The following is a 25,078-nucleotide window of genomic DNA, read 5'->3' as shown; positions in this document are numbered from 1 at the left end:
AGCTGATGACTAGTAAAGCTGGTATAAGATACATTCGTCTCAACAGGAGAAGACCACATAACCCCAGGTCAGATGCCTCAGAGACCAAATCACAATGGAACTGGTGCCCACCATATTCGTCTACCCTCCCCCGTTACATACACTAGGACCACGCTTAACATGTTAACGAGAGAGAGTAAAATCTACAAAGCATGATCAAAAGTGCAGCTCCACAATTAAGCAGGAGAATACACAGAAAACATGGCTAGGACTTTTGGTAAATTCCTGGGCAATCTTCACAAGGAGAAGCAAAGCCTGGCACGTCAGGGTGAGGGCCACCATCCAGTCATCTTGGAACAGTCTACTCTATCACCTCCTCCCTCAAATTCATCACTGTTTTATCTTCATGTCTTATTTGATTCCCCTAGTAATTTTCTCAAGCAAAAAAAAAAAAGTATTTGCTCACTGCAGTCCTCTAAACTGACTTGCACAAATCTTCATTCTCTAAGTTTGAGCAGCAGAAGTCGGTCTTCTGAATCCCTCAACGTCCCCTGGACAAACTCATCCTCAGGGTTCCAGATTAAGAGAACTCAGAGAGCCTCACACTGGAGTACAAAGAATCACAGAGAACTTGAGAGCCTCCTCACTGAGGCCCTCAGTGTCTGCAGCTGACTGGAGACCAGCCTAACAATCACACTGGCCAAGACACACCTCCCGGAACACAGCTTATGTATACTTTAAAACGATATCCAGCTGCTCAGTTTGTCAGGAAATGTCCCCCTGCACTTTGGACACACCTAGACAGTTGGAATTTTTTTTGTTTTCTAAACAACAGAACATGTATTACTTTGGCGGGCAGTTAACTTCAGAAATTTTTCTTCTGAAAATATTAAGGAAATTTTAAGTATCCAGTCACCAGTAACTTGTCTTCATGAATCTCCCATAACTGAGGGAAAAAATGAATTTAACTAACTTTTTATATTACTCAAAGAAGTCTCCAATGAAAACAACCTAACAAAATCACAGGCTTCTTCACAACTCGTTAATGTTGTTGGGAAACACTGGTCACATAATTGATGGTTGATTAAACAACGGTTACATGTCATTTAAGAATAAATGAACATAAACTCACAAGTATTTTAAATGAAACAGAGAAAAGAAATACCTCAAGTTCCACCAGAGCTGCAGTCACCGCATCTGTCGCAAGAGCGCCGGCCTGCAACTTCTCAATTGCCTGGAAACCAAGGGGAGAGACCATTCACTGTAAAACCACAACCTCTCCAACATACCCAGAAGCGTTCCAAGAGAGTAAAGAAGTACAGGAGACATTTAGAGTTAATAAAAATTGATCACTGGAATTCCAATCTGTCCTTCAAGACATGAATGAGTTAGGTTTAAAATAGGCAGTGGCTCAGGATGATTCATGCTATAGCTCACTTAAAATTATTCATATTAAGACAAGGAATAAAATCTAGCTACTAAAGGCAAAGTGCAAGGAATTTAGTAAGTGAAGGGGCTTCATTCATCGCAGGGCAATTCAAATAGCCATAGAAATTATGTGAATTCAGTTTTGAAATAGGAATTTGTATTTTATATAGATAACTGAATCTCAGACTAGGCTAACAATTTCTTCTCCCACTGTTACTCCTCTCCATACCCCCAACTATAAAATACAGTGACTCAGTCACAGAGGCACTTCTGAATCCTGAAATGGAAGCATACATTTGACAAAAGCATTTCTGACACTATAATGCATTTTGCACTGAGAGAAACATATCACATTCTTTTCTAATAGAAACTACAGCGAGTAAAGGTCACTAAAATCACCTTGCTTCTTAGGAATGCATGAGGACAGGAAAGAAAGAGAAGGAAGGCTGATTTTAAATGAATTACTGAAGCTCCAATTTAATCAACAAACAGAAAGATCAAAAACTAAGAATTCTATTCCTCATTAAACTTTTAAGAAGTTTATTTCATTTACTGCATAAACTGAAGAGGCTGGTTACACACCCTAAATGTATTAGGTTTCTAGGACTACAATCCTATAAAAGTAAACCACTTCTTTTCACATAATGAAAAGATTTCACACTTTGAAAAATAAGATAAAAAAATAAAATAGCTTAGAAAACATTTAGCATTATAAATTTAAAAAAAAATAAAATAAAATCCCTATAACAAAATATTCATTTATGGCATTTTCATAAGAAAAAGCTTGGATTTCGAATAAAGTATAATCTTCTTTAAATAGTATGTAAATATAAATGAGAAGAGCTGAGAGAGACCCATATTTACTTGATATACAATATCCAATTAGCATTCTACTTGCATAAAAAGTAATGGAAGGTTTGCCTACAAGAGTACAGAGTCAGGATCAAAATAAAAATAAACAATATTTCTTCTGAGCCCATTCCTGCATCCACATTAAGTATTCAACAATTTAGCAAAACCTCAAAAACCAAAGAGGAAAAAAAAAGCACAACTGAGTACAAGGGCAAAGTTAAACTCAGGAACGACAATGAATTAGCCACGATACAAACTACGTGATGAAAAACAGAAGGATAAAGTACAAGATAATCCCCCTAAGAAAAGCACCCATTTTAATTTTTTATTATTTTTTTCATCCCTTCATAGAAAGACACATTGGCTGCCTCTGAGCTGTTCTCCCTACCCCTTCTACCGAGCTCAACGCCTTTGCAAAGATTAAAAGATATATGATTATGTGCCCACAATTCCAAAAATACAGACTTTAATCTGGAAAAAGAAGGAAAAGATCTAAACACGATTTGGAGAATAAAAAACACAAAACAGAACAAAACAAGACCCCACAAATACGAGCAAAATTATTTTGTGGTCCAAATCAAAGACCATCTTATAAATCGAACCTTAAAATTTTGAACTTCAAGGTAAAGCTGCTTTATGGTCAAAACTAAAATGTTTTGAGCAGGCAGAATACATTCTCTTCATACCTTTTGACAAGCTCGTTTGCATACATGTTTATATTCCTTGGCTTTGGATTCAGAATGATAACCTGCACCTGTAGTGAAAAAAGCAATCGTTAGCTATCATTAAGATACCTGGGACCCTGCTTATATTATATAAATAGTTCATATAAATGGATGCTCTCCTAGTGACAATAAAACTATTGCCCCAAGTGTACAGAGTCTTAAAAATGTAATAGTTTCTTTCTCCACCATAAGCCTTTTTAATTTACCTTACCTCCTTTTTCAAAAGCTATCTTCCTGCCAGAGGCACTATTTCTATTTCTAAATAGCTCATGTCCCTAGAGAGGCTTTGCCAAGCTCACTTCTCCTCCAGTTCTTTTGGCTGGAGTTGATAGCCCAGGCAGTGTCAAGGACAGAGTCCCTTCAAGTTCCTCTCTGTTGACCTCTGAAAAGTACCTGCCAAAAATTTTAAGAGTAACTTCAAAAAACTAGGTAGTTTCTAAACAACATTTGAAGTTGAGGGGTGTCAATCCCATCGGTCCACAACCACCACCACCACTACCACTCCTACCCAAACTTTTCCATTCTCTCACCCCCTAGAATGTAACTCTGGGTGTCTCTGAAACCTCAGTGATGGTATATTCACAACTTCCAATTAGAAATCCTGTTGCTCTCTGGCTCTTAATCAAACACCAGCAACTTCCTAAGAGGATGGCTCTGAAATTTGTTTCCCTAAAAGGATTAATACTTGTTTAGTTAGGGATTTGAGAATAATGTAAATAAAAAAAGAAACCAATATAAGAGAACTTCAACTCTTGTGACAATTAGGCTTCTCATCAAAATTCTTTTTAATCTTTTTTTTTTTTTTGGTGGGGGGAGGTATAATTAGGTTTATTTATTTATTTTAGAGGAGGTCCTGGGGATTGAACCCAGGACTGCACGCATGCTAAGCATGCGCTCTACCACTTGAGCTATACCCTCCCCCCTCTCATCAAAATTCTTAAACAGAGTTTTGAAGCACCCCTTCAGCCCCCATCCTCAGCTACTGCTGGGCCCCACAGGTGTCCAACTTAGGGAAGGTTAAAGAACTATATTTCTAAGCTTCAGGGCTCCTCCTGTGAGACTGCAGACTGTGACACAACCTTAACCCACCTTTCCTCAAGGCAGAGAAAGAACTGGTCCAAGAAGCTATGGTTAAGGGACCCATGAGAACAGAAAAGATGCCCAAACAGGAATCCATAAAACATGCAAATTCCAATCCTATTTCTCAAAAGAACTCTGAAACTTCATAGAATCTGTGTCAATATTTAACAGAACTTTCTTCATGATTCTCTAATAAATGATCTCAGGTCTCTTGTCTTAGAACTTGGGTCCCAATCTTTTAGCAGTGTTTCCCAAAACATGGGATACCACAGCCAAACAGACAACTTTAGTGTATGGATAACAGCATTAATAACATCAACATGTAAATCCTCTGCTTAAAATAGGGAAACCGTCTCAGCATGTTTCCAGTATACCTTTAATATCTGATTAAATCTCGCTAATTCTTCTATTTAACAAAGGAAAAGGTAAGCTTAGGATCGAAACCACTGACAGGAACAGGATCTAGCTAAAATTTAATCACAATGGTTCTCTACATTGTGTTAAGTTATTTTCTCTTCCTGCAAGTGATACTGACATTCCACTTAAAGATAAGTTTCACCTTTAAAATTTTAAGGGTAAGAAGTGTTTAGTTCTTTAATATTAGGTAAAAGCATAGGTAGTTTACAGATCTGGGAATAAGCAACAGTCTACTCAAATGACTAAAATTTGAGTTCTTAAAAACAATAATAAACAAAAGTTTTAAAATCTACACTGGAATTGAAATTTTGTTCCTGAAACGTATAAGATATATACTTCTGCATAATCAATCACTCTATTTGGCCTTCTAATAATTTAGAAGGGGAAGGTCAGCCTTAATCCACACAATTCCCTGCCATAATCCAGACCTCCTCCAATAACAGCTGGTCCCCAGCACCAAACTTTGTCTAAGAGCCACTACTATCAGGTGTGTTTATGAAAGAGGAGGGCTATCACCATGACTGTCCCAGAAGGCAATCTTTTCCAACTAATCAAAAGCTCCATGCTGTTGCTTGTTACACATTTCAGGCCTTTCTCGTACATTTTTCAAAGACTCGTTCTGAATAAAATACCTCACTGGGTCCTATAAAGATGCGCCGTCAACATGGTATACTAGAAAGAATAGTGGGCTAGGAATCTGAAGGCAGGAGTTCCAGCCCCAGTCTACATCTAACTGAGTTCTTTCTATAAATTTACCCCAGTTCTTTGAAAAATCATTTGAAAGAAAATAAAACTGAACCTGGTTTTTTTTTTTTTTTGGCCATATTCTCCTGTACCAGATTCTGTAAGGCTTCCCAAGTCGTCCAGTCTAGATACAGCCACAGGTTAACGACCAGGCAGAACTCCAGTTTGATAAGAAGAAACCAATTCCTCTCCTCACCCCAGATCAAAGTTAATCTCACTCGTATCCTGCTTGACTGTCTGAGGAAAGTTTAAAGGAGATCCAGCCATTCCTTCTTCCTTCACAGAGGCCTTGAACTTCAGACTCTAAATGTAGGCAAATAGAAATGACTGAAGAAGAGGAAGGAAGGGCTGCACTGCTTGGAAACCCAAGACACTTCAGTGACGGGGACCCAGGCGTTGGGCTTCACTGTGTCTATCTTCAAGGTCCTCTGCGGTGGAGATTACAGGCTGATGCAGTGCCAAGAGCACGAGCCTGAGTCTTAAGGGCCCACTTAAGGGTCTGTCAGCCTGGCTCTTGTACAAACTAGCTGTGTGGCTGAAGCCATTTCATCACTCTAGTTTTAAGGTTCCTCATTTATAACATTAAGAAGGCAAACTAGCTCTAAGACTGTAAATTATACTCTAAGATGGCCAAAGCCAAAAAAAGAGTCAATAAAATTTTTTCAGCAGCATTATTTTCAAAAATACAAACCAGACTTAAATAATTACATTGCCTGGTTTTAACAATACCTAAATATATCTATTATATGGGGGGAAGTAAATAATAGAGCAGCTGAGTGAAGAAGACAAAGGAAGAGCCATCATTATAACATTTTCCAAATGTGGAGTTAGGGGAGGACCTCACTATACTGAAGTCAGTCTCTTTGGTTCCAACTCCTCTGGCAGTTTGCCTCCTCCAAATTTGAAATTCAATTCTCAGTGTACTTCCAAGGCAAGGGGGAAAAAAATCATTTTCATCTTACAGCTCACCCACTTAGAGCTTACCTGCATGCACCAGCACAAAGCCCCCTCGCTTCTCTTTATGGGACTGCTTTGTTTCCAGCTCTTTGGCTGATATTTTAACAGCCGAAACCTGAGATGATCTGGAAGGCAGCCCTTCTCCAGAACTCATCCCCTTCTCCATGGTCATTCTCCAAGATCACCATCTTCTATTGGAAAAAGAGCATACTTCCACCCAAAAGTAATTGCAGGAGAGGAATTACCCTAAAGGAAAACAGGCAAAGATGGTATGCATTTCTTTCCACTAACACACACATAACTTATAGAAATTCATGCAAAGATAACTTTCAAAAAACCTAATCTTAAAGTTATTTAACTAGCTGATACAAAGAATATAGAAAGGTTAGAATTTAAATCTCTCTGTCCACTGACAGTAATTGCTGAAAGTCATATAAACAAAAGAACTGTTATAAAAAGTCTTCATATTGAGCCCAAAGATATTTTATCTTTAGTTTTATCTATGTTGAAGAAAACCTCAACATAACTTAAATATCACTTTCTACTCCCTCCAAAACAAATGCTAATTATCTCAAGGACATTCTAGAACCACAGGCACTGCTGGCAACATCACTGAGCCTTGATATAAAGCCTAGATTGCTGCTCGTTTTTTTCTCCAGCTTTACTGAGATACAATTGACATACACCACTGTATAAGTTCAATGGGTATAATATGATGATCTGATACATGTATACATATGTATAAAATGATTACCACAACAAGGTTAGTTAACACATCCATCACCCCATATAATTACAAGTTTTTGTGTGTGGTGAGAACATTTAAGATCTATAGATCTTAAATTGCCTGCTTAAAGAAACGAAGCAAGGGACAGATTTACACCTGCCTGTGAAGAACCTCTTCAGAAAAAGTTTAAAGCTTCACAGGTCAACTGTACAACACAAATGCTAACAAAACTATGACTAAACCAAGAAATTAAAATAACACTTGTGCAAATGCTTGTTAATTTTCATGAAAGCATTATTTCTGAGGTTCTCAAAAGATAAATAATAAAATATAAAGTTTAATAAAAAAGAATTACAGGCAACTTACGCCAAAAGTCTCTAATTTTTCTCAAGCTCACAAGCTTCTAGCAATCTTGGCTTTATAACTATAATGATGGCAGAACACATTTCAGACTGGGGGAAAATGGAGCACTTAAAAATCAACACACAGAGATTTAAAGAAAAGCCAAGAAAGAGTCAAGTGGTTGAAACTACTTAAGCACCTAGATTCACACTGTTAGGTAAAAATCTGTACCTTATTTTAAATTGAGAAATGGGGAGAAGCACAAGTCTTTTCAAATATAAAACATAAATACTTTTATCTTTCATTCACAGTTCCATATTTCTGTTTTGTTTTGAGGTTTTTGTGGTGGGTTGTTTTTTTGTTTTGTTTTGTTTTGTTTTGATATTTTACAGAAGAAATGGTCAACAATGGATTGAAAAACAATTTTTAAGTTGGTCCTTCACAACAGAGATGGTCTGTGAAGCACTGCAATATGGTATTTTACCTTCCTTTAAATCCTGGTTTAACAGTCTATTTAATTTTATTATATATCATTTTATTTGAAGGACATAATAATTTTAAATAATATATATAAATATATATATACTGGTGTGTGTGGTGGGTGTGTGTGTGTGTGTTTACATATATCCATAAATGCAGGAAAAAAATTTTTGATTACAAGAGTGCTGAGGTTAATTAAGTAACAGTGAATTTAATGTCTGTTTTTGTTTTCTTTTGTGGTGGTAGCTGTCTGAGGATGGATTTCCTTCCAATGAGTTCACGAGTTTCTGTCTTAATTACTTTTACCTGACTTCAGGTATTTCTCTGAGATAGGTTACTATTTATTCCTGTGTCTGCTGACACAGTCAGTTTAAATGATCAACAGTTCATCTGCCAGTCTACACAGGCCATGATGTCTGACCCTGCCATGAAAGGAGCTTGGGACCACCAGCCCCACAAACATAGTTGTGTGAAAACTCAGACTGGAAAATTAAAGCTCCACTTCAAATGAAAACATATCCAAGCAGTATGAGTTATAAAACTTACTCAGACTCACTGTCATCAGATGCATTTTTTTTCATGAATAACAAATCAGAATGTCTACATTTTATAATGAATAAGGTTTGATGTAATGGGCATTTTAACATATGTGAGAGATTTTAAAATATTGCTTCTCAAGCTTGTCTGAAAAAAATAAAATGTGGTAGATGAATTAATATGCTATTTCTTGCACAATCTACCATTCCTCCAAGACTATCCGAAATGTATTTATGTAGCAAACCATGTCATCTCAATAAACTCCTCCAAAAATGCTGGCCCCAAAGTTTTGCTGGATTGGGGAAGGAATTCAAGTAGACAGGCTATCCAGTGTACAACTCTGGCCTCCAACTCCCAAAGGTTACTGAAATATTTTTAATTCAATTAGAAATGAAGCAATTTCTACTCCAACATCAGTTTTTGTTTAACTCAGAATTCATTAAAGGTCTGACCTTCCTAACAGAGTTCCAACAAATGTATAAAAAAAAAGACAAAAAAATAAATTAAATAAAAGGGACAAGTGGGCAAATCCCACTTTACAGAAAAATTATATAATAGTTTAAACAGATCAAAAGATGCTAAACCTCACTCAAAAGAAAAATGCAAAATAAAACTATACTCAAATATCATTTTTTAACTTGGATTGGCAAACAAACAGAGAAAAAAGGTAAGATGACATCATGTTTTGAGGCTATAGAGAAACAGGAGCTCCCATACATTGCTAGTAGTGGCATAAATTAGTACTACTCAACAAGGGTAACTCAACTCAATACAGCTAAATCAACCAAAACTACAAACACACACTGAAGGACTGTCTGCAACAGGGAAGATGGACCAACACCATGTCCTGATGGGAGGTGGTAAAAATAAAAGCAGCCCTTAAAAAAATGAGGACATTCTTGATATACAAATACGAAATGACCAGTCTTGAAGACATTTTGGTAAGTAAAAAGAGCATGGTACAGAAATAAATGCAGTACCATATTTCAAGGGAGGGGAAAAGAAATAATTCAGCTAAATATACATGCAAAGTACAATCTGGAAGAATATACCAAAAAATATTACACTAGTGATTACCAGAAGATTTGGGTGACTGGTGGGATGGAAATTTCACTGTTCACCATTTTATACTTTTTGATTTTGAACCACCTGATTGTATCACTTACCAAAAAAAACCTTTTTTATTCATTTATTTATTTATGATAATACAAGGTAACTAGCCAAGTCCAAGTTCTAAAATAGGGCAAGCCTATGCGATCCCACTTCAAAGCTTCAGGAAGAGGAAATGCCATATTCTCAAAACCCATCCCAACTAGGGAACAAATAGACAAAAACATGACCAATCAACAATACTGGCCCAAGGGGTCTTTTTTGTTTTCATTTTTCTGGATCTTGAACTTCTAGGGCCATACAAACCACAGATAATCCTAATTTTAAAAAAATAAAATTAGTATTTGATCTCTATAGTTTAGACTAAGGAGTAAAAAAATAAATCGTGACTGTAGATTAATATCAAATATTCCTGTGATTTTTTATCACATTTGTAGTTATTAAAATCGTTATTTGAAATTGATGAAGCATACTTACATCAATATATTGATCCATAGGAAAAAAAAATGTTTAATGCTTCAGCTAGGCCTTTGAGGTAACACTCAACACAAAAGGTTTCCAATAAAAGATGTATAAGCATGTTAGTTTTACACAACAGAAAACAATCTTATAGATCACTTTTATAATGCCTATATTTCTGAATAATATGTTTGAATATGGACACTTTGCAATTTCCTACCAGTGATGATATTAAAATTCATTTTATTATTTCTAAAAAACACTGGCAATGTGTCCTTCCTCTGCTATAGTTGCTTGAAAAGTCAAACATAAAGTTAGCATATGGCCCAGCAATTCTACTCCTAGGTATATACTGATGAGAACTGAAAACATGGCCACACAAAAACTTGTACATGGATATTTAATAGTAGAATTATTCACAATAGTCAAAAAGTGGAAACAACTCAAATGTCCATGAACTGATGGTGGTTAAACAAAATGCGGCATATTTGGACAATGGAACATTATTAGGCATAAAAAGGAATGAAGCACTGACACATACTACAGCATGAATGAACCCTGAAAACAGTGAAATCCAACATGAAAAGCCACATATTGTATGTTTCCATTTACATGAAATGTCCAGAGTAGGCAAATCTAAAGAGACAGTAAGTAGGTCAGTTGTTGCCTAGGGCTAGAAGGATAGAGGGGAATTGACAAGTGATTGCTAATGGGGGACAGGGTTTCTTTGTGGGGGGAGGAATAAAAATGGTCTAAAATTGATTGTGGTCATGGTTGCACAATTCTGAATATACTAAATACTATTGAATTGTACACTTTCCATGTGTAATCATATAATAAATGAATTATACCTTAAATTTTTTTCTGGGGGGTGGGGTATTTCTTGCTTCCCATAAATTGTATCTTCACCCATAAGATGTATCTTTTCCAAATCACCAAACCTAATGTCCTTCTCTTAGTCTTCTGGTTACAACCTTTGATTCTGCAGACCCCCTGTTCTCTTCGGCAATCATGCCAGTCTACTAATCTGTCTCTTCACGGCCCCTCTCACCCCTTCCAGCTTTGTCCTCTTGCATGACTCCCAGACAGCCTGTCTGTCCATGGACTTATTCTCCAATGTCTCTTTCAGCAGCTTCATCCACTGGCAACCTTTCAAACTATCCCCTCTGTAAGTCAGATGATTCCTAACTCTTAGTGTTTTGTCTCTTGAGCTGTGGCCACAAGTCCACTGGATAGTTCAGCCTGGATCCTCCTCGCTAAGGCCTACCCAAAATAAATTCACCTTTCCCCAGAAATCTAGATCTTTCCACATAATAGCACCATCCTTTTCTAACTCACCTTGTAGTCATCTTGGACTGCACCCAGTTTCCAAATCCTATAGATCTCTTCTTAAGCATTTAACTTCCTTTGCCCTACTGCTTTGACTCTTGCTCAGCTCACATACCTCTTAGCATAAGTGTTACAAAAAGCGTTTTAACTTTTCTTCCCAAATCCAGGCTATTGTAAAACAATCATCTACAAAAGGTGGCCAAAATAAATCTCATAAAGGACAATGCCAATCAAGACAGATAGCATGCCAAAAGACATGAGCAGGCAATACATAAAAGAAGAAATACAAACAGGATATCCAATATTAAGGAAAGAGTATTCAAAGAAATACAAAAAAAAGAGAGAAATCTTTCTGACAAGCAGTGTACTGCCAACATAAATAGATGTAACTATTTTGAAAAGGAATTTGTCAGAAAGTATCAAGAGCCTTAAAATGTATCATTTTGTATACACCATCTCTCCAGAGATACTCCATATAGGAACCAATCTATGCAGACACAAATAACTGTACCACGGACTCCTCTAGAGAGAACTGGGAGACTGGGGAAGAGGGAGGGGCAAGGATGAAAGGGAAACTTGATTTTCTCCTAATAACCTTTTGTATTTCAATTTTTTTAAAGCTAGGTATTATTTACTAAAAAGAGAAGATTTAATTTGGCTGTCTCTGAGACCAAGATGAATATAAATTAACTCGATTATCAAGGCCAGAAGAGAAACTCAGAATAAAACCAGTTTTTGCTTCAGAGACCTCTGATTTAAGGTCTAAATCTTGACTCCATTTCTCTCAAAGATTCCTTCATTTTCCTACTGCATTTGATGACACTTTTTGTTTTTTCTTTAAGCCATTTAGAACACTACCACATGTCCTGTTTGCCTCTGGTATTGAAGTTTTTCACTCTAGATTTACTTAGTCTTTTTAGAAGCAACTGAAGGAGGAAGGAAGTCATGGAATCCATTCATCTTACAGCAAAAGGCTTTTAGAGAAATCCAGCCCTTAAGCTATAGCAACTGATGAATAAAGAAGCATTTTGTTGCTCTTAACATCATGAGATTGAAGGCTTAATGCCTCATTAAATGAGCTCCAAACATACATTCCTCTTTGACCCAGTAATTCCACTTCTGAGAACACTTTCTACCAAAATAACTTTAAATACAGAAAAGGTTTCATGCCTTTCATGCTGTGTTTAACATAGGATAATTTAGAAGAACAAAAATCTGGGAGCAACTTAAATATCCAACATAGAGAAATAGTTAGGAAATGATTATTTATTTATGGTCAACTGGTTTTTGAAAAAGGGTGCCAAGGCCATTCAATGGGGAAAGGACAGCCTTTTCAACAAATGTTGCTGGAAAAACTGAAGAGCTACATGTCAAGGAATAAAGTAGGACTCCTATCTCACACCATATACAAAAATTAACTCTACATAGATCAAGACCCAAATGTAAGAGCTAAAACTATATAAAACTCTTAGAAGAAAACATAGGGGTAAATATTCATGATCCGGAATTTGGCAATGGTTTTACATATGACACCAAAAGCGCAAACACCAAAAACAGATAAATTAGATTTCACCAAACTTTTAAACTTTGCGCTTCAAAAGACACCCCTACAAAATGGGAGAAAAATGGAAGAAATATTGCAAATCATATATCTGATAAGGGACTTGTGTCCAGTATAAAGAACTCTTACAACTTTAATTTTTAATTCAATTTTAAAATGGGCGGGGGGAGGGTATAGCTCAAGGGGTAGTGCGCATGCTTAGCATGCATGAGGTACCTCCTCCAAATACAAATAAATAAATAAACCTAATTACCTCCCCCTCATAAAACAAACAAACAAAAAGCAAAAAAAGTGTTAAAAATTTTTAAATAAAAATAAAAATGGGCAAAGGAATTAAATGGATATTTCTCCAAAGATACACAAGGGGCCAATAAGCACAGGAGAAAGATGCTCAACATTATCAGACATCAGGCAAATGCAAATCAAAACCACAGGATATCATTTCACAACCAACAGAATGGCTATGGTCAAAAAGACAGACAGTTAGTGTTAGAAAGGATATGGAGAAATCAGAATCCCCATATCCTGCTTGTTCAGGCCACTTTGGGAAACAGCTCCTCAAAAAGTTAAACAGTTACCACATGGCCCAGCAATTCCACTCCTAGGTATACACCTAAGAAAACAGAAAACATATGTCCACACAAAAACTTGCACATGGATGTTTACAGCAGAATTATTCATAATAGTCAAAATGCAGAAACATCCCAAATGTCCACCAACTGATGATGGATAAACAAAATGTGGCCTATTTACATAACAGAGTATTATTCAGCCATAAAAAGGAGTGAAGTAGACACATAATACAACATGGATGAAACCTGAGAAGGCTAAGTGAAAGAAGGTGAACAACAAAAAGTCACATATTATATGATTCCATTTACATGAAATGTACAGAACAGGAAAATCCATAGACACAAAGTAGATTAGTGGTTGCCAAGGGCTGGGGGAACAAGGAGAGGGGAAATCCAATGGGGAGCGACTATAATGGGTAGAGTTTCTTTCTGAGGTGATGAAAATGTTATGGAATTAGTGGTGATGGGTGCACAACTCTGTGAATATACTAAAAACCACTGAAATTTACAATTTAAAATGGTGGATTTTATGAATTACATCTCAAAAAAAAATCACTCCTTCCAAGATGCAATGTACAAAACGTATGCTTTTTAATTAAAATCATATTTTATACACATACATTATGATTCTAAGTAGGTTAAGTATATGCTATAAGGGGAGGGTAATAGCTCAGTGGTAGAGTACATGTTTAGCATGCACGAGGTCCTGGGTTCAATCCCCAGTACCTCCATTTAAAAAAAGAAAGAAAATTAAACATATATATACACATATATATATTATATATATTATATATATGTGTATATATATTATATATATATACACACATACATACATACACACACTATTAAAAAAATGTAGAAAGAGATCAAAATGCTTGGTTGGTGGAACCACAGATGATCTCTATTTAAATATTTCTGCATTTTCCAGATATTCTTTAATAAGCATGCACTGCTTTTTAATAGTGAGGGGGAAAGCTTTATTTAAACAAAAAAGCAAATTACTAAACTCCCAGGTGTATGAAAATTCCTTAGCTTAGTATACAACGATCTCAGTCACATGGTCCCCAAAGTACCTTTCATTCCCCTCCCCTTACAGAAGCGAATCAAGTTGAACTCCCTCCTTCCGGAAACACGATGCGCTCTGTTTCCAGGGCACCTCCAGTTCCTGTTTTCCACCCTCCTCTCCAGTTGCTCCTGCTCCATCTTCTCGGTCCTTTCCTCTTCCTTCTCCTCCACCCGAGCTGTAAATGCTAACGTCCCGCGGGACTCTAAGCAGGCCTCTATCACACTACGGGGCTGCTTTGGCCCCCACCGGTCACGCAGGACCAGAGCGCGCACCCTCGGGGTCTCTGCGAGCCTCAAACTCGGAGGAACTCGCAGCCTGGCACTGCAAAGCGGCTGAAGGACTGCAAGGACTCTCCCACCCCTCCACACACACACAGACAGTCCCTTTCACGGAGAGGGGATGAGGCCGCCAAGCAGCCGCCGCTGGGAAGGGCACAGGCGCGGGCCCCACGCGCGACCGAGACTAGGGGACGAGGGACCTCCCGGGTCTCTTCCTTCAGCACAGCCCCCAGCAAGGGGCGTCCTGCGCGCCGCCCGCTCCCGGCCCCGGAGAGCACGTCCCAGCGAGAGCACGGCGCCCGGACAGAGGCAGCGCGCGGCGGAGGCAGCGGCGCGGACAGCGTGAGAAAGAGGGACACTCACCCGAGTCAGTCCCGAGCTCCACAGCACCGGAAGTAGTCACCCTCCCGTTGCCAGGGTGAGGAAGCGGGGGTGACGTTACGCTTTCCCATTGGCCGTGAGCAGAGCCCCGTGGCCGGAAGCAGGCGCCCCCACGCCGCTCTGTCTCCGCCCTCTCCTCCGGAGCGGCTCACCTGGCAGTGGATGTGCCGCGAAGACACCACCTGGAGCCTCCCTGTGAGCTGCGCAGGCGCCGTGGCCTCTCTCTCGTCACCCCGCCCCTTAATGAGCCAGAAGGATGTGATCTTCTGATCTGAGTGGTTGGCAGACCGGCGGTGTGATACCAATTGATATTAAGCTAGTCATCATTTATTGAGGTGTCACTTAAAAGCTTAATTTCATTCAATCCTTGCAGCACCCCCAATACAGAAGGGAAATCTGGAATTCTGCCTGGATTACATTTGGGAGATAGAAGCTAGCCTTGCTCTGGGGAGAATGAAAGTGTGGGTGGCCTTTCTTTTACCATCCAGTGTCTAAGACCAAGACAGAGTAACATTATGTAATTCCTTTAATGTTTCCCTGTAACTATTAACATGAATCCTTTACCATATAACCACTATTGAACCTGTCTTGAGAAGCAGAGATTGAAAGGAGCAGTTATGAAAATTCTCAAAGTGTGGTCCCCAGATGAGCAGCTTCGGCATCACCTGGACTCTTACCAGAAATTCAGATTCTTAGGCCTTAGCCCACACTTGCTAAATCAGAAACTTTGGGTTTGGGACCCAACAATCTGTTTTAACAAGTCCTCCAAGTGATGCAGATGCTCCTAAAATTTGAGAACTGCTGATCTACAGGGACTTTCTCTTTAGCCGAGTTTCAGAGGTGGAGTTGGGAGGGTGACACAAGGAGTGCCTCTGAAAAGGGGAGTAACTGAGATCTGTGCCTCCAGCAATTAAGAATGAGAGTCAGGGGCTAGTATGGGCATGAGACCCCAGAGCTGATCCCCATTCTGGGGTTCCTAGATAAAAGTATCTGTTAATTGTACAGGAAGTACTTCATAACTGCTAATAATCCCAAAGCATTTTTCTTAACTTTTGTATTATCCAACATATTTTTCTGCTAATATTGTTCTCCGCGAACAAAAATAAAAGGGTATAAAAAAGTTCTATTGTGAAAGTCACCTATAAAAACAGAATTTTAGACTTAAAGGGGAATGTAGAGCCCTATATTAAAATAAGTGGTTTAAATAAGAAAAAACAGTGTTTAATTCAGAAGAGACAGAGTTAGTGCAGTGGTTAAGTGCAAGAGAATCAGAAGAATCTGTGTTGCTAGCTCAGCCCAGCCACCTACCAATTGGAACACCTTGAACAATTTACTTAATATTTCTGTGACTCAGTTTCCCTGCTTGTAAAATGAGGATAATAATAGTATCTCTCGTAGAGCTGTTGTATGGAATAAATAAGTTAAAATATGTGAAGTACTTAGAAAAGTATGGGGCTCACAGTAAGTAATCAATAAATATTACTTTAAAAAGAAATTAAACCCCCATATACTATAAACTCAAAGAATCAAACTTCTTTCTCAAGTAAATGACATACAGCATTAAATAAACCAAAAATGTCCAGTTTGCTTATGGAGTAACTGTTATTAAAATTTGGAAAATAAATTAGTACTGTGTAATGGAAGGGTAAACTGTATAATACAGCCATTCATGTATTAAACAAATAATTAGAGCTTACACATTTTACATAAGAAGTGCTGAGGATGTGAAGGCTTGAAAAGAGTATTGGAGGTCTAGAGGAGTTAGCAACCAGTCAATCTCAGAGCCAAGCACACCCAGCCCCCCAAGTGACACCTCCAAGAGGCAGCTGTACCAGCCACAGGTATACATGTATGAGGACAAGAAAGACCAACTTGTCCTCAGATAATGTACAGTTTAGACTTTATATATATTGCAGCAGTTCTCAAAGTGTTATTCATATATGTAGGGTCCCTGGACCATGTCAGGGGGTCATTGATATCAAACTTATTTTATAATAATACTAAGATATTTATTTACCTTTTTATTCTCATTCTCCTATGAGTGTAAATGTACAAAAAGTTCATAGATAGGATTTCAAATTTCATATTGCAATTAACTTTAAAAAAAAACCCTCCACTTGTTCAATTTTGGTGTACTATCAAAAAAGAATATACACAATCACCTGATAAGGCCATTACAATATTCTTTCCTTTTCCAGATGCAACCCGTGGGAGGCTGAATTTCCTTTAGCTACTTCAACCAACGCAACATATCACAACAAATTGAATGCAGGAGCCGAAAGGAGAATCTAGCTGGCTTCTTTAAGCCAAACATAAAGAGACTGGCAGTAATGCACAAAAGATAACACTTTTCTCTCTACCTTATTGTTTGTTTGTTTGTTTTTCAAAGAATATAGTTATTTATCAAAATGCATTATTTATATTCACAAGCAATAGATTTATTATTGTTATTTTTAAATGAGAAATACTGTTTTACATTTTGGTTTTAATTTTTAATATAGTAAATATTAATAAACATAATCCACATAAACAAAATATCTGGAGCATTCGCAATTATTTTTAAGAGGACAACAATGTCTTGGGACCAAAAGCTGGATAACAGCTGATACAATTATCATATATTTAGTCTGTACAGGGTAGTAGCTATTTGGAAGGACTTTGAAATCAAATGAACCTGAGTCTACCTCCTGGATGTGCCACTTACTAGATGCCTGATATTGAACAGGTTACATAACCTTTCCTAACTTTTATCTTATCTGGAACTTATCTGGAAAATGGAAATAACAATACTTACTTAATGGGATTTTTCCAGAGTAATTGATGCAATGTACATAAAATATTTAGCATATTGGCATTGTAACAAGTGCAATGAGTAAGCAGTTAGTACTATGACTATAAAAGATGTAACATGTAAAAAAGCATTTGAGAAAGCACAAGAAGAGGGAAGGAGAGTCTGGAGAGTAGAGACAAGCACTTCAAGCAGAGAGAACATCATATACAACACAACAAAGACTTGCAAAAGACTGAATTCTGGGAACTCTAAATAGTTCACTGCTAAGGGGTCATAGAATGGAAGGAAGTGCTGTGTGAGGAATAAATTATGGTGGCCTTATGCCATGCTGTGGAGTTTGGGTTTTAGCTTGTAGTCTATGGGCAACTACTAGAATATTCTGAACAGAGTAGTGACAATGATCATATTTGTATACTGATACTTCTCCAATTTAAAAGTGTGTCTGTGTTCCCTCCTTTTGGATCTGAGCTGGCTTGTGATTCTGGGTGACTTCTAAGAAAAAGTCACCCCAAAAATGCACTATCTTTGTGGTTCTTTGTGGTTTGAAAGGCTTACTTTTTAATCCCAGCCACCATGCTCTGAGGAAGCCCAAGCAGCCATATGAGGAGAACATGTAGAGATGTAGTGACCTACAGCCCCAAATAAGGCCCCTCCTGGCAGCCAGTACCAACTACCAGACCTATAAGTGAATGGACTTTCAAAAGATTCCAGTCCCATAAGGATGGTTCTACATAGGCAAATCAATCAATGTGATACACCACATCAACAAAAGAAAGGACAAAAATCACATGATCATCTCAATAGATGCAGAAAAAGCATTTGATAAAATTCAACACCCATTTATGATAAAAACTCTTACCAAAGTGGGTATAGAAGGACCATATCTCAACATGATAAAAGCAATTGATGACAAACCTATAGCCAGCATAATACTCAATGGTGAAAAGCTGAAAGCCTTTCCACTAAAATCTAGAAAAAGACAAGGATGCCCACTCTCATCACTTCTATTCAATATAGTATTGGAAGTCCTAGCCATAACAATTAGACAAGAAAAAGAAATAAAAGGGATCCAAATTGGAAAAGAAGAGGTAAAATTGTCATTATATGCAGATGATCTGATACTATATATAGAAAACACTAAAAGCTCCACACAAAAACTACTACAGCTGATAAAAGAGTCCAGCAAAGTAAAAGGATACAAGATTAACATACAAAATCAGTGGCATTTCTTTACACTAAAAATGAAATATCAGAAAAGGAAAGTAAAGAAAGAATCTCTTTTAAAATTGTTTCCAAAAACATAAAATACTTAGGAATAAATCTGACCAAGGAAGTGAAAGACTTACATGTAGAGAACTGCAAAACATTGACTAAGGAAATCAAAGATGACTTAAAGAAATGGAAAGATATCCAATGTTCTTGGATTGGAAGAATTAATATTGTTAAAATGGCCATACTACCCAAAACAATCTACAGATTTAATATGATCCTTATCAAATTACCTAGGACATTTTTCCAAGAATTAGAACAAATAACCTTAAAATTTATATGTAATCACAAAAGACCCAGAATTGCCAAAGCATTACTGAAGAAAAAGAGTGAAGATGGAGGAATAAACCTCCCAGACTTCAGACAATATTACAAAGCTACAGTAATCAAAACATCATGGTATTGGTACAAAAACAGACATATGGATCAGTGGAACAGAATACAGAGCCCAGAAATAAATCCATAAACTTTAGGTCAATTAATCTTTGACAAAGGAGGCAAGAACATACAATGGAATAAAGACAGTCTCTTCAGCAAATGGTGTTGGGAAAACTGGACAGCAGCATGCAAAGCAATCAAGCTAGAACACTCCCTTACACCATACACAAAAATAAACTCAAAATGGATCAAAGACTTAAACATAAGACAAGACACTATAAACCTCTTAGAAGAAAACATAGGCAAAACAGTATCTGACATAAATCTCAGCAATGTTCTCCTAGGGCAGTCTACCCAGGCAATAGAAATAAAAACAAAAGTAAACAAATGGGACCTGATTAAACTTATAAGCTTTTGCACAATAAAGGAAACCATAAGCAAAACAAAAAGATCACCTTTGGAATGGGAGAAAATATTTGCAAGGGCTTAATTTCCAGAATATATAAACAGCTCATACAATTTAATAATTAAAAAAAAAAAAACGCAATCCAAAAATGGGCAGAAGACCTAAACAAGCAATTCTCCAAGGAAGACATACAAACAGCCATCAGGCACATGAAAAAAATGCTCAATATCACTAATTATCAGAGAAATGCAAATCAAAACTACAATGAGGTATCACCTCACACCAGTCAGATTGGCCATCATTCAAAAGTTCACAAGCAATAAATGCTGGAGAGGGTGTGGAGAAAAGGGAACCCTGCTACACCATTGGTGGGAATGTAGTTTGGGGCAGCCTTTATGGAAAACAGTATGAAGATTCCTCAAAAGACTAAAAATAGACTTACCATATGATCCAGCAATCCCACTCCTGGGCATATATCCAGAGGGAACCTTAATTCAAAAAGATACATGCACCCCAATGTTCATAGCAGCACTATTTACAATAGCCAAGACATGAAAGCAGCATAAATGTCCATCAACAGATGACTGGATAAAGATGTTGGGGGGGGGTGGAACACTAGTCAGCCGTAAAAAAGAATAAAATAATGCCATTTGCAGCAACATGGATGGATCTGGAGATTGTCATTCTAAGTGAAGTAAGCCAGAAAGAGAAAGAAAAATACCATGTGATACCACTTATATGTGGAATCTAAGAAAATAAAAATAAAAAGACAAAAACAAATCTATGGTTACCGGTGGGGGAGGGGGTGGGAAGGGATAAATTGGGAGTTCGAGATTTACAGATACTAACTAATATATACAAAATAGATAAATGACAAGTTTATAATGTATAGCACAGGGAACTACATTCAATATCTTGTAGTAATTCATGGTGAAAAAGGATATTAAAACGAATATATATATATGTTCCTATATGACTGAAGTACTGTGCTGTACACCAGGAATTGATGCAACATTGTAAACTGACTATACTATATTTTTTTAAAGATTACGGTCCCTAATCATGGATTAACTTCCAGCATTCTGTTCTTTCTGAAGTTGGTTTGTGTGTTTCCCAACTTAGGCTGCAGACGTCATAAACAGAGACAAGCCATCTCCACACATCCTTTCCAAATCCTGATCCACAGAACAGGTGAGCATAGTAAAATGGTTTTTGTTGTACATCTCTATGTTTCTACTGCTACTGGTATTTGATGACAGGCTCCAGCAACAGTGCCACCATTCACCAGCTCTTGTACAGCTTTTTTCTTTGTTATTTTTTGACCAATGACTTCAAGAGGTGGGAGGGAAAGTTTATTCTGTAGTAATAGTAACAGTTTATTTATTACATGGCAATAGTAACTGGAACAGGTTTTGCTACTTGGAAGTGGAATGACTATCATAACAAAACATAACATAATAACATCACAAAAAGTAAACCATATGGCTTTCACTTTGGGACTTGGTGATGCAGCAAGAGTGGGAGAGGATCCTAAAGGAGAATGTTAGCAGGAGTCTAAAAGGCTTCGAGGAGGCTGCAGTGAGGGCTCCAAGAAAGCAAGGGAAGTAATTTACTGGAAGGTGCGGAACAAACCCAAACTGTAATTCTTGATCACAGAATATATTAGCCTAATAAAGTGGGCATTTCACAAACACAAAGACGGAAAAGAGGGAACATCATGTAAGAACAGAAGCAGAGATTAGAGTGAGGCAGCTGCCAGCCAAGGAATGCCAGGGATCCAAGGCTGCCACCAGAGCTAGAAAATGCAAGAAAGGCTTCTACTCAGCCTTAAAAAGGGGCCCTGATAACACCTTGATTTTGAACTTCTAGCCTCCAGAACTATGAGAAAATGGGCTTCTCTTGTTTTAAACCACCTAGTTTGTAGTACTTTGTTGTGGTAGTACTAGGAAACTAATATAAACAGCACCGCTATGACCATTCTAGTACATGTCTTTTTGTCATCCTCAAGCCCACATTCTTTACATGCATAATTCCAGAGGTTGACTGGGCTCAGCTGAGAAATTTTCACTTGGGGGTGTCTCATGCAGTTGAAGTTATATGGCAGCTGAGACTAAAGTCACTTGAAGGCTTCTATACTCCCATGGATGATGGCTGGACAGGTGTAGCTGGAACAGCTGGGCACTGGTTGGGCATCACTCCACATGCAGCCTCTCTGTGTGACTTGGGCTTCCTCACAGCATGGAGGTCACAGTGCTGTTGGACTTCATACTTAGCAGCTGAGTTCCCCCTGTGTGAGCGTTCTAAGAAAAAGGAATTGGACACTGTCAATCCTCTTAAATGAGGCCCAGAATTAGCAGAGTGCCACTGATACCATATGGAAGGCCAGATCAGATTTACAGGAATATGTGACTCCCTCCACCTCTTGATGGGGGCAATGGCACAAGCTCGTAGAGAGGGATGGAATTGAGAGTGGCATTCTTGGAGACAAACTGTCACAATAAGTAAGCATTCAACGGTTGCATGTGACCAAGATCCCCTTTGGCTAAATAAAGCCAAGAAAATGAATGTATTAAATGGATGGAGTAGATCTCAGAAAAGATAGGAACCAAAGAAGTTCTAGCTCCCTAGCTAGTGTTGATGAACAAGCCTTTCCAGATACAACCACGGGCTGAATCAGCTTCATCTATTTCTGGTACCTGTGTCTCTTTGTTCAAGATTTGAATTTCAGTATAAAAACAAATTACAGCTTAAATCAGATCACACCTTGTACAAGAGAAAGCAAGACCCTTAAACTCATAATCCCACTAAAGCCCCATAAAATAGGAGAAGGAAATTGAGGAACATTTCCAAGAGCAGGAGACATGAATGCTAGGCTGCAAAACAACAAATGGTCATTGTCCAGGGTGCTTTAACTAGAACTTTGCCTAAAATAAAATAAGAGGGCCAGTCAGAGTCTACCCCCTCCCAACAATTTTCTTTTCTTTCTATCTGTCTGCGTATATTGTCTATTTCTGTGAATTCAGTGCTGTTTCAGCAAACTTAAAGCACATAATTTGTTTGGAATTATTAATCCTTATTATTCTATGCAGTTTAGAACCAATGACATGTCTCCATCCTTTACAATCTTTAGAGGAAGAATGCACCTGATAGTATTTGGGAAAATGAAGTCATTTAGTTTCTATTCTAACGTTTCTCTTAAGTGTGAGGATGACATCGAAGAAAAGTAATTTGTATAGTAAGCTATAACTTTTTCCTTCTTATTATGGAGATTTTCAAGGACATAAATAAAAAAGTAGGGAGGATAATATAACAGCATTCCATATTTCAATCATTAATTAATCCGTAGTTTACCTGGGTTCATTCTGGCTGCTCACACTTTGTTAGCAGATACCTCTGGTGTCTGTACCACATCTTCTTAGCTGCCTCTGACTCCATCTCTGGCAGGCAGCTTCAGCTTGCAATGTCAGCTTCCCTGTCTTTCTGCTTTCGGCCTAAGGTCATTTCCAGTGCAGTAGTAGCTTGCTCCGCCTTAATGGGCAGTAACATCCCTGAGGTCAACCCCCAAACAACAAGGGGTTTAAATGCTCCAGCCTTTGTCCTTCAGGTCAATCTGAAAGGCATTCTGAAAACTTCTCAGAGTTCTGAGAGTTGCCCGCAACAGCAATTGATGACACAGTCTTTCATTGGCTTTTCCTTCCTCCCTGCCTTCCTCCTCACAGTCCTTCGCTTCCACCTCCTTAAACCACCTCCTCAAAAACCTCCTGCACCTGATCCTGTCACAGGTCTGTATTCAACGGAACCCACATTAAGACTGGCATTCTTCATCCAGTCATATCTTTTGGTTACCATCAAAGTCTAATATTCATTTCTATGAAGCTCATTTCTGCAGACAGAACTCAAGATATTTTTCAAGATGCTGGCTGATGTGGCTAACGGCTGTAGAAAAATTAGGAGCAGCCTACCTCTATTTTCCTACAAAATATTAAGGGTAGCAGTCCCTTCCAATATTCCTGTTTTGCTAAAAAAAAAAAAAAAAAAAAAGTAGAATGAGGGGAAGGAAGGAAGGAAAGGAGGAAGGAAAAATAGATGACCTGTTCTTTCTGATAATTTTTACTACAGAATGAAAGTGTGCTTTAGTAGCTGAACATAAATAACTTGACCCATCAAATCTGAATTTTGAGCGTTACTTCCAAATCCCAGACTAGAGCCTTCTAACCCACGAATGCCCTTAGGATGTGTTAGTAAGTGAATTGGCTGTCAGCACCTTGAAACCTGGGAACACACTCAGGCCTCCAGGGAAGCTGGGCGCAGAGGTCAGAGGACAGCACTATTGTAGCCTAGGGTCTCTAATGGGAAACACATGCTCCCAGCTGTCACCTGCCATCAGCCTGCTTACCAACTGTTTTCAGCCCTGGCTCCTTCTGGACCGACCCAGCTGTATAAACACACTTTTATCCACAAGCTGACTGTGGGGGCAGCCAGTGAATCTGTCTTCTTTTCTATTAGGAGAGCCTGCCTGTGTTGAATCTAAGGCTTAACTCATCAGTATAACAATTAAACAAAGATGGATTTTTTTTCTTTTCCTTTTCTTTGTAATTTTTAGCCTCTGTTTTCTTTGCTATCAGATGCTTGGGTGGTATTAGCTGATGGTTAATCTATTGAGAGTTGAGGGCAAGAGAAATCTGTTTGAAATAAGAATGTTTTAAAGAGAGATGGAGAGGCAGTGTGGGAGATCAGAATGCTTGAGTTCTAGGCATAACCACACGTCCTTGGGACTATCATTTACCCTTTTGGGGCCTCATTTTCCTTTATCTCTGAAATGAAGCAGTTAGGCAAACTGATATCCAAAGAATTTTCCCATCACTAACATGTTAAATAATTTGTCATTTTCATGACTTTTTTTTTTTTTAACATATTCTTTCACTCAACAAACATTTTCTGCGTATTAGGTACATAGCAGTCCAATCAGCACTTACAGTATATTAGCACTTGGGTTAAAGAACCCAGGCTGTAGTAGGCATTTATTTTCTTTTTTCCCTCCGGCATCCTTTCCTTTTTTTTTCCCCCTGGTAACAGCGTCCCTTGGACTGTGGAGACTGATCCCCACCCCTGTTTTATGTGGCTTTGCTGGGTCTTCTATTCAGTGCCCTGGCAGCCTGGCCTGGGCATGATCACGTGATCCAAGCCTGGCTAGTTACATACCATCCCTG

General features: G+C 38.1%; 1 protein-coding gene across 6 annotated transcripts in view; it reads right to left on the bottom strand.

The window, feature by feature from the left end:
* The window catches only part of LOC105083132 (threonine aspartase 1), a 261,114-nt gene extending 245,992 nt beyond the window's left edge, over positions 1–15,122 (bottom strand). For all 6 annotated transcript variants that reach the window (XR_006721050.2, XR_006721051.2, XM_045508688.2 and 3 more), the window contains exons 1-4: positions 15,007–15,122; positions 6,210–6,428; positions 2,946–3,013; positions 1,145–1,213 (exon numbers count right to left, since the gene is read on the bottom strand). Coding sequence is in view for 4 of the 6 variants with exons in the window: in XM_045508688.2 (XP_045364644.2) it covers positions 1,145–1,213; positions 2,946–3,013; positions 6,210–6,354 (282 nt within the window). In the remaining 2 variants the exon portion in view is untranslated. The remainder of the gene's footprint in view (positions 1–1,144; positions 1,214–2,945; positions 3,014–6,209; positions 6,429–15,006) is intronic.
* Positions 15,123–25,078: the final 9,956 nt, after the last annotated feature.

The sequence above is a fragment of the Camelus bactrianus genome, chromosome 19, assembly GCF_048773025.1.
Source record: "Camelus bactrianus isolate YW-2024 breed Bactrian camel chromosome 19, ASM4877302v1, whole genome shotgun sequence".
NCBI lineage: Eukaryota > Metazoa > Chordata > Mammalia > Artiodactyla > Camelidae > Camelus > Camelus bactrianus.
Note: the sequence above shows the minus strand (reverse complement) of the source record. Positions and strands in the feature narration are given on the sequence as shown.